We start from the raw sequence: 13868 nt of genomic DNA, 5'->3' as shown, positions 1-13868 counted from the left end.
AAAATCACAGCCTATCTGAATGACCGTACCTACTAAATAGCTGTTTAATCCACATTCCTTGGCATGGCCAGAAAAGAAACCCGCCCCCACAAAGTATTATTCATCCTGATGCTCGGAGCACAGCGAGGGGCAGTTCTAGCAACACTACTGTACGGATTCAGCTACTGACCCATTCGTCTGAAACTTGGATCAACATGGTCAAACTCTATTACAGGTCTCCATGCTCGAGAGAAAAATCCCGTGCAGAGTGTATGAAGATGGTACAGCACGAGAAGATCTGGAGAAAAGATCCCATACAAGGATCCTTGGAGAAGTCGGGGGAAGGCTTTTCACTCTCTGAAGCTAATCCTTGGTCATAAAACATTAGGTCGAGGCAAGCGTAGATCGTATGAATTGGATCTCGGTGCAACAAACCAATAATACCTTGTCATGTATCCAAGCCTGCACAGCAAAACGTGCACAGATGGCTCCCGTATTGTGATAAGACGTCCACCAGTGCGCCATAGCCACCAATCGCTATAACCTGAATACCAAGTAGGAAGAGGGTATGTAAACACAACAGCAATTGGTAGAGGGCATGCAGCTTGGTTGTGGTTACAAAGTTCCACTGACAAAGGACAATATCACGGAGCATGACATTTTTTTGCAAGGACTATCGACAATGCTGTAACTATGTAGCATTTTCTGCCAGGGGCACCAAGTCCATGTTTTTGTGGAACGAAAGCTTTCATTTTTGAGTTTTGTAAATTGAAATCTTCAGATGCTAAGGGTGTTTTTTGTACTCATCTACTGAGTAAATTTATCTCCTTTGGGAAAAGAATGAGTATGACATGGTATAATTCTTTGGGATAAATAATTGGAAAGAAAAGTAACATACCCCAGAAGGGTGAAGGGATACGGAAAATCCCGACTGAGGTGCACATTTTATTTGTGAAAGTGCAGCTCCATTGATGCTGAAACGTGTGAGCACAGGCTCCGATCCCACAGCCAGGATCTGAATGGTTGAAGGGCCAAAAACAGAAACCAATTACAAGTTCATCAATCAAAAACTTATTAGAAGCTATGACTTCACATAATTGATATATGAAAGTTGCATGTATTCTCGGCTATCTTATCTGAATACTGACAGGTTGTATTCTTGTCGGTAAAAAAAATAAAACTATTCTGTTACTTTACAAGTTAAACCTAATCAAATTTTGATCAAATTCTGCAATTACAGTTGCAGAATGCACATTTAAACCGATTTTCAGCTTAAAATTTATTGGACAAACCATCATCATTGTGGATTTGTAATTCAATGCAAATAAAATAAAAAAGAACTCTGAGGTAATTACAGAATAAAGAATGAGACTTTTGGTGAACAACTAGCGGAGCAGTTCGAAATGGAGCTAGTAAATTACTTAAGTGTACCTTCCAATCATAAAAGAATTTTTATGATTGGAAAAACTTCACCAATCCAACAAATTAATAGGATAAGCTGAATATGATCTACCTAAATAATCCATTCAATTAAATCAACAATAACAATTGAAAGAAAAGTCTTTCCAAATAAAAATTCTTGCTTCAAGGAAAAAGTGAAAGTATGTCAAAACTGGGTATGGCATATATAAACACAGACATTCCCTCGCATCAAGGAATTCCAAAACATAAATGGGAACAGCAAAATATGGCATGCCTAGATGTGTAAGTCGGAGCATGCTTTGATAATTGCATGAACTTACTTGGTGATCATCAAACAGTAAATCTTGCACCGGGGAATGACTATTTATGCTGAAAATGCATTCACTAGATAGCAGACTCCAAACTGATAACCCAGTACTAGTACCACAAGCCTGAAAAGCAAAATTGATTAGAATATCATATTGATTTTTGTCATTCAAAAATAAAAGAATGCAGTATAGTTCAGAAGTAAACCAAGATGCATATCATGTACTACTTTGATGCGAATAAAGATTATCTTCATAAGGGTCACATGTACACTGTTGCAGCAAATTCCAGGAAGAAGCAACACAGTGCATCCACTAGCAGTACTAATAATTTATTAAAAAATCATTATGTCCTGCATTACGATATAGCTAAGATTATCCTGATATATCATTTAAATCTAGAAGTTTGTTTTGACATTGGTTTTCCAAAGAGGAAAAATGGCAAACCAGTGTTTGAGGCTCTGATTGATGTGGAGCCTGCTGGCTCAGAGGTACACCTACGAACATGGTCACGTCAAAACGTTTGTAGCATCCCATCAAACAATGGGACTAGTCTGACTGTCTGAGTACTTCAGAACATATTAAGGTACATATCACTTATAAACATGAATATTATGAATTACTTCTTGAATCTGTACTATATACTGGTTGAATGTCGAAACTTTTGATTATAGATTGGATAAGTATATGATTAGATATAATCTTATGTTGTTTGTATTAATTATTAAATTATATTTAATGAAATTAAACATAATATTAATTAATTTATATTTCATAAGTTCTTGAAATAATCTCTTCCATAGTGAACAGGTTAGGGTGCTAGTTAATTATTATTTATCATAAAAGATAATCACATATTTTGTCATGATAAATAATATATATATATATATATATATCATATCCCTGCTATTTCAAAATAAAAATGAAAACTAACTTCTACTGAAAGTAACAATGAAAACTGAAAGTAATTGGTACTCAGTACAAAAAAAGATAATACCAGCCAACTTTCACTTGTATCAGTGGCAACACAGCTGACCCATGAAGACACCTTAGACTTAAAGTTCTTCTCTGGACGTACAACTTGTGTGCAAATTCCACTTCTACAATCTAAAATATGTCATTTTGAGCTATACACATCAGAAAATCACATACGTACATAATCATGCAAAATATAGAGCAACATGTACGAATATATATCACATATCTCAAATCATATAATAGCAAAGGGTACAAAATACTGCAAAAGGTAAGCTTTTCCTCATCCTAATCTCCATAATTAAACTGAGATGGTGAACAGAATGCCAATCATTAAGATACAAAAACTAGTGATGGAAGGCAACTTAACCCCTATGAAATCAACCACTCAATCTTTGTCATCTTCTCTGATTTCGCCATTCTGCTTTAGCTTTTCACAGGCCCTTTCAGTTTACTGAGTTAATCACATACTTTGAGGGCATGAAGATTTTGATAACTTTCTCAACTTCCTGATTGCATACAGTTCTAAAAAATTCAAAACGTTTTGTCACAGTTCCAGTTTGTCTTTACAATGGAATGTTTTGCAGATTTTAATCAAAAAATATATTTCCGTGAGTCCAAAGAAGCCAGTTCAAGTGAGATAGAACTAGACCTTTTTTGTGAATTGTAGAGCCTATCAAATAATCAAATGAATCAATTTCCACCCTTTCCCTATTTTTTCTTTTCTTTTAATGTATATTATTTACCAATGGAAGAAATTTTTACTTGAAACTGTGAGAGGCTAACTCCTGAAGCAAAAAAGCATCCGTTTTAAAAGTAAATTTGACAAGAAAATAAAGATAAAGCCTGAAGCAACAGAGCAGACATTATAACTACAGGAAAAGAAATAACAAAAAAATCTTAAAGATTTCTTATAAAAATATTAGGTACCACAATATAATCTGCAGTGCATGTTTGTTATACCACTGATCAATGCAAAGAAGCAGACCTCATTTTGAATTGTCAGCATCATCACATCAACGAGACAACAGTAACCTAGAATATGACACAAATCCCTAACACAATATAAGTCTCCTATTAAAAATTCCCCTCTACATGACCTTGAACGCTAGAGTTGTCTCTAAGAGCAGTTTCAGACCAACTGGGCTCATTTGAGTCCTAAATATGTTTACAATTCATTGAGAGTCTCAAGGCTAAAAAGACTTTTTTTTTTCACATCTAATTTATGAGGCAAACTGTCTGAACTCTTGGTCGCAAGAAAGGGAAAGGAGAAATCTTTTACCCAGTAAATCAGAACTTTCAGAAAATTATACAGAACCATTTGTAAATTTAACCTTCTCCCAGCTTCTACTTTAGGATTCTTGTCTCAGGCTAGCAACATTTTCATGTTATGATATTGTAGCTCGTTAATTTAGTTCAGAAATTTGATCTAATATATTGCTAGAAACTGTGTATCAACATTTAGACGTTACATTGTACTAGTCCTGTCTTCTTGAAAGTATGTTGAAAGACTAGTAAATACACATGCAAAATTGTGGCAATGTATAGGAAAAATGATAGTAAGTCTCCAAGCTCACCCCAGATTCGTGTTGTTCCATCCTCTGAACCTGTTATAATCTTCAGAGAAAAAACACAAAAAAGAATTGGTAGAGAAAAGATGTCATTTACATCATAATATATCTAATAACAATTACACAACATGTATAAAGTAGGGAGAAATAGTAATAATGCTTGGAGCTTCAATAGACAAAAAGTTGAAAGGTTATATAATGGATGACACAGGCACAGAACCTTAATCTGACATATACTGTGAGGAAATTACAGTAGGCATGAACATGAGTTGAATAATAATAAACATGCTCAGCATGATGGCATCCACTTTCTTAATGATGAAAATGTTCATCTGGCACAAAAAAGACAAGGTCTTGCAGGCAGTTTTATTAGCATTTATTAATAGAATGCTACCAATTGAAAAAAAAAATGTTTTGAGTGAGAACAAAACAGATGTATCACTTGCAGCTAAGCACATATTTAGCAGGGACTGTAGTGCTTTGTTTCTTTAGTTAGTACTTAGTATCCTTCTCATTTAAAAATTTAATAGAAATATTAAGTTGGGCAGAATGCCCTTAACTTTGTTTTTTGGTGCTGAGGACAGTGAAATAATCTTGTGCACCGAAATGGTACCAGTTCTACATTCTACCTATTGAACTTATATTATGTACTTTCAAGCAAGGTTTTCGAATTCAGTAAACAGGCCCATACCAGCCTGGCCATTCCATGGTTGGAATGGTATGGGTCCGATCTGTTCAAGCATACCCACAATACAAAAAAGGGGCAGCACAGTTAACAGACCCATACCAGCCTGGCCATTCCATGGTTGGAATGGTATGGGTCCGATCCATTCAATCATACCCACAATACAAAAAAGGGGGAGCAGGAAGACAGGGAGAGAAGGAAAAGACGACAGAGAAAAGGATAAGGATGGGAGGAGGCAGTTGAGAAGAAGAGCAAAGAGGGGAGGAGGAGGAATCAATGGAGGCAACGTAGAGGAGGAGCATGAGGGAGACAACAATGGTGGAGGATGAGAAGAAGAGTACCACCAGTCAAGAGAGGGGAGTCAAGAGGCATGGGGAGGAGGGCATGAGGTTTAAGGTTAAATAAGTATATAACAAAGTGAACATATGGCCCGGTCACAGATCGAGCAGCAATATGCCCTGTACCACATGTGGACCACTTAATTTATCAGTTTGCAGCGAAATCATTAGATACCACTCAGTGCAGTATTTAATGTCAATGTACCTGTCTGAACGAAATTGCATTTCTTGCTTTCAAGCATATTTTGTCTTTAAATAGATGAGTTTGCACTTTGCCATATGTACCCATCTATAATAAAAACAGCATTTTACTAAGATATAAAGCATATTGTTTTAATATTCTACTATGGTATAAAGCATGAATATATATAGTTAACAAGGGAAAAGGGCATCTCTCTATAACTTTTGTATATCTATTGGTATACTGGTTGATTAAATTCCAATAAGGCACGCAAATTTTTAGAGTGATAATTTTCATATAATAAAAATTATCTTTATCCAGATAATGTATTCGATTAGCCCCCTTCTGTCTGAATGATGCCTTACTTCGATGTCCCTCCCACACTGTTCCATGTCTAAAGGAAAATTGCATCATGGTTGTCATGGCTGAAATCCAACTGTATGCAAACAAACTTAGTGAAATTGTAAGATTGTGATGTTGCCATGTCCACTACTAGCATCAGTAGGCATGTTAATAGAATTGTTCGTAGTAGTCATGGTATTTTCAAAGAAATTTCTGTCAAATTAAACAAAGAAATTTAACCAAATTTAACCACCAAAAGTACTAACCAGCTCTCTAATGAAAAAGGGGGTTAGCCAAGAAAGAAAAAGGAATAACATCAACTAACCTGATGACTAGATTTACGAGCAGTGATACAATGCAAATAGTCTGCATGGCCCTTGAAGACCATTTTTTGTTTTCCTGTTTCCTAAGTAGCAACAGATTTCATAAGATGCTTAGCAGCCATAGCTGGCAAAATATTAAATTCACCAATAATTTGAGCGTGTTAACCATCCAAAAATACATTTGCCATTAAAAGATACATAAGATAGGTTACCACATCCCAAGAGTATGCACAAGCATCACCAGCAGCTGAAAAAACAGAGCCTTCCTGTTTAAACACTAGACTTGGTCACACACATGAATAAGTAGATAAATGATATGTCATATTGTAAAATATTTTAATGTTAAAAGCAACATAAAAAAGAACCAAGTGGGTTTACGTAACTGTTTGGATGGTTAGCAAAGTACATAGTGACCAAGGGGAGGGATGAAAATGCTGATCTGAGGAAGAGACACATGACCTCTATCTCTTGTAATATCAGACAGGCCCAGGAATGGCCTCTTCTAATGGCAAGTTGAGACATTCTTGGTCAGAGTAGAAGAGGGACAAGAACAGACTAAAGCATATTCTAATCTTTAATGGCATCATTGTAGTGCCAAGTATTGGAATTTCTAAAGCTGAACCAATCTTAAGGTTTGTTGATCATGAATAGAGTTCTCAGATAAGGATGAATGGATTGGTAACTAATGTGGTCAGAAACCACATGAAGAGTACAGTGCATAAAGATTGCTGAAAACATTCTCCACTTGATTTTCATCTGATGGAAGCCAATGTGCAACTTTTTAACAAATGAGAAGAGTTAAGAAATGGAAGTGCAGAGAGATTACAAGTAGGAAAGTAGTTCACAAGAGAAGTCAGAGGATTGTAGCCGAAGAACATGAATCATGATTTTTGCAATAAAAATTTAGTTAGTCTCCTTCAGGTATACATGCACTGGAGGTTGCTATATGTTGATATGATTGGATGAATTACGCTAGACATTTGGGAATTATGTTAAACATATGCTAGACATATGGGAATTAGGAGTAATTACAGATTACCCCTTGTAGTTAATTATGATTAGCATCTCGATCCTTATATTTTAAAAAGCAGCATTGAGGTCCCTATATTTACGAAAGTGAAATATCTAATCCCAATTCTTCTTACGTTGTTAATTTCATCGACGAAAAAAATCTCACGTGTTGTCACGTGCAAAAAGAGCATGATTGAAAAGGATAAAAATATAATTTTATTATCTTTTAAATTATTAATTTTATATAAACTTTTTGCCCAGACTGATTTCCTCCTCGTCTCCTCTTTCCAACCCACTTGCCTGCCGCACTTGCTCGCCCGCCACACTCGCTCGCCAGCCGCACCTGCTCACACGCCGCACCTTGATGCCAAAGAGTTTGCTACGGGCATGCGTCGAGTGAGCAGGTGCAACGGGTGAGCAAGTGAGGTGGGTGAGCGACGGACGAAAAGTTTATATAAAATTAATAATTTAAAAGATAATGAAATTATATTTTTATCCTTTCCATTCACGCCCTTTTTACACGTGACAACACATGCGATTTTTTCCGTCAACGAAATTAACAACATAAGGAGAATTGAAGTTAAATGTTTTACTTTCGTAAGTATAATGACCCCAATGTTACTTTTTAAAGTACAGGGATCGAGATGCTAATCATAGTTAATTATAGGCGATAATCTGTAATTACCCCTGGGAATTATGTTAGACATGTACATGTAACTTTTATTTGTTCTTAGTTAGATATATGCAATGAGGCTATAGGTATAAAAGAGCCTTCTCTCTCAAGAAAGACAGTTTATTTCTTCTGAAAGTTCAACTATCTTTTTGTCCATATTTGGCCTTCTCACTAGTTTTTCTCCTCCTATCATTCTACAATATCCACTCTCCACCATCTTTCCCTTTTTTACTTTTCACCAGTGATTTAACCTCCAAATCACTCTGTTCCATAATGATTGTAGGTTCTTTTAATTTTAGCTACAAAAAGAACCTAAAATATTTCTCTTTGAGATTTTTCTTTGCCATAATTGCATCAGCTTTTGCAGAACTGGAAAAAAAAAACAAGAAGTCTCCCTTGTCTAAAAAACTAAGCCAGAAAGATGATCAAAGCTAAAGATAAACAGGTTGTTTACCTAATCATCAAAACGAAAAAAGGATCACAAACAAGAGAAAAATATTTAAAAGAATAACCTGTTCGTCAATTGCAATGGCATTGTTTTCAGGTATTGGAGATAGAGCACCCCAAGGACCCCTAAAACAGGAAAAAGGTAAGAACTTGAATTCATAAAAAAAATATACATAATAATAAGGAACTAAACAAAAACCATCTAAAACTTCAAGAAGATAGCTCTGAAGCATGAGATGATTGACGAGAGAGCAGGCATGTGCAAAACACAAGTCCACAGATATCAATAGTAGGAGATTTGCATATAGTAAATGAAACTAATTCATACATACATACATACATACATACATACATACATACATACATATATACATACATGCACAAATTAGAATAAACATATATATATATATATATATATATATAAAGAGTATCATAACTACATGATTCAGATGTCAACACCCTAAAAGGTCAATGGGTCAGCTATAACAGGCTAATGTTATCATATAAAATACACAACCAATTAGTGTCTGGTTAAAAATTAAGAAGCTATGGAATAAGAACAGCTAAAAACACACTGAAGGTAAGAAAGTTTTACATTATAATGTCCCTGGTCAATGTACAACCTCTGGAGAAAAGCTTAAACTTAAATCCAGATGGTCCCATGCATGATCCTACTAATGCTTGATCTGGAAGCATTAATATGTTCAGGTTTACCCCAAAAGCAGAGTTGGTAGCTTCGTGCCACAAACCCTCAAGTTATAGAGGATCAACCATAACAAGGAGGCTTGTCATTCTCAAACGTTAAATACACATAAATCACAATTCAAGCTAAAAGCACAATGACAATTGTTAAAAAAAAAGTTAGTATTGGAAATGTGCTTTTGTTATTCAGAAACAGTACGTATGATATTGTTCATCTAGCTGGCAACATTTTTTAATAAAATATGAGAGGAAATAGAGTGGAATGCTTACTCATGTTGAGGATTTGCCAAGTCAAGTATTGGCTTCAAAGAATTTCCTGAAAGAACATTAAAAAAAAATTGAAATGAAGAAAAGGAAGGCAACAGTTCTTTCCTAGGAGAACTGTCTCTGAAGGTGATGCTATTTGTTCAATGCAGGAGCATATACACAGGTGAACAAAAGGATACAATAATGTTAATCAGATATTTAAAGGCATATATCATCAAAATATTTTAGCTGAACTAGCAGCACAGACACATTTTTCCAAGTTGACAATAATAATTTATCTTTTGGTGAATGTGAATGCTATTACCTATAGCTGTATTAACTCAGTTCGAAGAGTGGAAAAGGTGAGCTCTATCATACATTCATTACCTTGCATATCCCCATGAATGTCAGAATTCAGCAGTTCCTTCCAATTCCATCCCCGTAAGTGACCATCATCACCACAACTGCACAACATGGAAAAAGTACTAAATTTTCCAAATATATTAGTGCAATGGCCATGATTTGCAGCAAAACAAGCACATATTTGTCACATTTAGATATTTGTCAAATGTCATTATAATTATCTATGTCTGTATAATGCCTTGTCAATGTCAAGAATAGTGTCATATGAGACAAAGAGAGCCTTTGCTTTAGTAATCTCATTTTGCATTTTAAATAACGTCCTAATAACTTCAAGCATCTAAGTGGGCAGCACAGGAGATCTAAAAGATTTTTGACCACTTCTCTTTTACCAACTTGAAAGCTGCAACATCATATGATGCATCGTTAATGAGAATTTGCATCACATGCTGCTTCTCCACTTCCTTAGTACACGTCTCAGATTACTTGAAAATGTACCTGATGGTGTGTACTTCATTAAAAGCATAAATGAACCTCAAGAAACTAGTACCAAGATAATACTGCTTGTAAGATCTGTAGTTTCTTTCGTGTTGGTCCAAGGATCTATCACAACAGAGCATGCATAGTCCACCCATGATTTTCTGTGTGCAGGCACAAGGAGGAAATGGTGACGTAAATGGGCCTCAACTAATAGCATCCCACACTATCACCACCTATTTAAATCCTACAAGTATAGTCCTCCAAGTGAGAGAGAAAAATGACTCAGTAAATGCTAGAAATACCTGATTTTACCAATACACCATAACCAAAACACAGAAACCAAATCGGTTTACTTGCTAGCTTCCTGAGTATCTGAGAAATACAAACGGACACAAATTCTCTTCCCATCTCCCTAACCTATAGCGGCCAAAGAAAAAGGGACTGGATCTTGTTTCAGTCAAGAGATAGCAAACATGGAGTTATCCTCAACATAGATGAAAGAAGTATGAAATTTCTTACAATTTTGAAATGCTATCCCAAACTTCCTCGAGGGTGAGACCCAAAGGTTATATGATTTGGCCCTACAAAAGTATGACCATAATGCCTAACCACTTAAAGCATTATTTTGTAGTTTTTAAAAATTTAGTTAGCAGAGTTCCCTTCAATTGATCCATCAAGCAACACAATGCACCTTCATCATGATTTGTTTGATTTCATATCTTAGATTGCCACCTTAGGATCCAAAGCAATAACCTTATCCAGCAGACAAATGTGCGATTGTTTTTGCATATCCAACGTAGAACTAATTCCCATGTTAAGCACCACCGCATGAACATCATCGTGTACACCCTCGTCTGTTGCCCCAAAAACAGTGACACATTTCCTCAATTCTTTCAACTCTTGCAATTTAACCTTTCTTTTGCTTGACCAAATTCAATCTTAAATTCCTTTTCTAACCACCATAACCGATTCTTTACAAGCGATAACATCAGAGATAAATTAAAATATCTCTGCAATAGCCACACTGAGACTAGTTATTATCAGGTTCTGAATGACACAATACCTACAGGACAGATCCTTTTTAAATCAGTGCAGCTTTGATAGCATGTACTGAGACGTGACAAGAACAATTCAATTTAAAACATAAAGTTCAACACCATTATGGGATTTAAGTATGCTATATCACACATCAAAGTTATGCTGCACTACTGCTGGCATTTTAGAAGCAGGTAGTTAACAACACTGCTCAAATCACTACTGCAGCATCTAGAATTGCTATATCCAAAGAATTACTGTACTCACTGGTAACAACAGTGAAATCTGTGGTGATGTTAACATAGCAACTACAAGTTGATAACAACACAAAATCAGATGTGACCGCCGACACTAGCAGCTTAAACATCAGATGTTACTACAAGCATGTTTTAACAAGTGCTGGCAACATCGAGATATTACTGACAATAGGAACATTAAGACTGCAGCTGTCTCCAACTGAAAATAGTGCCTGATGTGAGAGAGAGAGAGAGAGAGAGAGAGAGAGAGAGAGAGAGAAGGGAAAAAATTATATATTGGTGGTAAATTTTAAGAAGTGTAGAACAGAGGTAAAAAATTTAGACTCTGAACCTAGCTGATGCCATGTCGACTTGCTTCTGACAAGGTATCCTTTGCTTGTCAATCATCATACGTTAAGACATTGTTTGATGGATTTCAAATACATGTAGACAAATTGCTCCGATTAGGAAAATCAGAGAGCCCCTTCTTTTTATATACATCAAATCTTTTACATTCTTAACGTTCATGACCTTTTACTTTTGTTTTCCAACATAGTCTACATTGTTGATCTGCCTAGCCAGTACATACAGTTTAATTGGATCTCAAGGGCAAATACCATGTCCAACCAGGCATTCTGATCCTTTCAAAAAACAGTGCAAAACAATAATGAATGAAGTAATTACCAGGTTTGAAACAAAAGCAGAACTCATGTTAATAGATAAGCAAATGTGTGATTGGTATTGGATTATTATTATTATACAGACCTGAAAAGTAAACATTCCTCTCCTTGCCAATAGAACTTCAAATCATATGCAGGGCCCTTGTGCCCTTTAATGATAAAAAGTGGCTCAGCCAGTAAAGGACCAGGAAGAGTTCTAACATCAGAAAGTAAAGGGCAATTAGATCAACAGAGGCAATGCTCTTCCAATTCTGAAAACACAATGTAATGAGCAGAACAACATACTTACTTTTGATTGACAACCTTATCTACATGCATAGGCTGCAAAATAGAAAAGGGGGGGGGCAAAGTCAGCAAAATTTTGGAAAGAAATTTGGTTGTATAATTCTGGTCCTTGCTTGTTAAAATGAGAGCATGCCTATTCTTCTGAAACAGAATCCAACTCCATGAAAGATAAAAAAAAGGTCATATAGAATATCATGACAAAGAAAATATCCATGTCCCCAACCCTAAATAGTTTGGACATCATGGCTTTGTTAAATAGAATATCACGAACAAATCTTGACACAACATCGCATATGACCACTAAAATACATTTCCTTTGCAAGATAAAAAAACACAAGGCATCTTCATCTGCAATTCAATGTCAGTATCTGAAATTGGCATATGATAAGCTCCATACCAAATGCATCAAAAAAAGATTCTAGCAACTTTTCTACTACCAAAGGAGAGTGGTCTCGTCTTTCCTTATCTTTCTTTCATGTTCTCTTCCGCCCGTACTCTTCACTTATCTGTGCATACGAGTGCTAGCTCACTAAAGATTACAGAGTTTAGCTAAAGCATGGCTACAAGCAGTAGCTCTCCTTCGGTAAGGCATTGAAACAAACAAGTTGAGGGTTACGTCAACATTCCATTATGACAAAAATAAAACCGATTACCTGAGAGGTAGCGGAAATGCAGGACGCCAAGGAGTACGAAGCGACGGCACCATCGCTGGAGGCGACAACGACGGTTTCGGGGTTAGGGCTTTGGGAGGGTGCGAATGCGGTCCTAAAGACGGTTCGACATCGGAGCTCCCTCTCCTGCAGAATGCTCTTCCTGTAGCCTTCTTCGTCCCAATCCCGAGCGTCGCAGCCTCCGTTGCCTTCTGTCGCCATTTCCGGCATCACCGGTCTCCTCCTCCTCCTCGTCTCGTCCTCTTCCAACGAGCGGGAGTCTTCGCGGGCGGGATTCATGGAGCCAAGCCATATATATACCTCTACAGGCCAAAGCCCAATCAACGAAAGTCCAAGAGTGGATCTCGATTGGCGTGATTTCTTAAGCAGTAGCTCGAGCCTTAAGCAGCCTCTTATGGGCCACAACTCATTAAAGCCTAATTTAGACCTTTTATGGGCCAATACCCAATTGGAGCCCATTTATCTATTTTTTTCTATTTCTTTTTTTAATATCAACCAAATTAATATATAACTAATTTCACTTCAAATTATTAGGATTATAGTTTAATCAATAATTTTTTGACATGATTGAAGCTCAATATTTTACCAGCCAAATTAATCAACACCTTCCATGTAATTCATTATCGTTCTAAATTAAGAGGAGCAATACAAGAAAGAAAAAACAAAAAAAATAATAATTTAGATGATCTTATAATTAGATTTAACCAAAGTTTTATTTGAAGAAGGAGGTGGCTGAGAGTTTCAATACTGTTGGATAAAATGCATGTGGATTTCATTTTATCTGAATTGGAATATTCGAATAAAGATTCAGCCATATCGACTAGTCAACCGAAGACTTTCCATCTTCAACTGCCTATTATTCTGACATGCAGGGCAAGTTGGACTCAGAAAACAAAGAAGCTTCGATGCTGAGATGTTGAC

General features: G+C 36.1%; 1 protein-coding gene across 1 annotated transcript; it reads right to left on the bottom strand.

The window, feature by feature from the left end:
* Positions 1-4: 4 nt before the first annotated feature.
* Positions 5-13224, bottom strand: LOC103996318 (THO complex subunit 6). The gene is made up of 13 exons (XM_009417216.3): positions 12930-13224; positions 12281-12312; positions 12077-12187; positions 9588-9664; positions 9225-9270; positions 8318-8378; positions 6334-6387; positions 6124-6204; positions 4259-4298; positions 2704-2813; positions 1722-1832; positions 878-994; positions 5-523 (listed from the first exon to the last, which is right to left on the bottom strand). Exons 1-13 carry the CDS (start codon positions 13155-13157, stop codon positions 428-430), a joined length of 1164 nt encoding a protein of 387 aa, XP_009415491.2. The 5' UTR covers positions 13158-13224; the 3' UTR covers positions 5-427.
* Between the last annotated feature and the right edge of the window lie 644 nt (positions 13225-13868).

The sequence above is a fragment of the Musa acuminata genome, chromosome BXJ2-8, assembly GCF_036884655.1.
Source record: "Musa acuminata AAA Group cultivar baxijiao chromosome BXJ2-8, Cavendish_Baxijiao_AAA, whole genome shotgun sequence".
Classification (NCBI taxonomy): domain Eukaryota; kingdom Viridiplantae; phylum Streptophyta; class Magnoliopsida; order Zingiberales; family Musaceae; genus Musa; species Musa acuminata.
This window is presented reverse-complemented; position numbering and strand designations above follow the sequence as displayed.

Excerpts from the sequence above, each read along its gene's own strand:
- LOC103996318 (XM_009417216.3), bottom strand. The coding sequence starts at position 13,157 with ATGCCGGAAATGGCGACAGAAGGCAACGGAGGCTGCGACGCTCGGGAT. Across the intron at positions 12,188-12,280 it reads GATAAGGTTGTCAATCAAAA|AACTCTTCCTGGTCCTTTAC; the intron begins GTAAGTATGTTG and ends TTCTGATGTTAG. Across the intron at positions 9,271-9,587 it reads CATTCATGGGGATATGCAAG|GAAATTCTTTGAAGCCAATA; the intron begins GTAATGAATGTA and ends ATGTTCTTTCAG.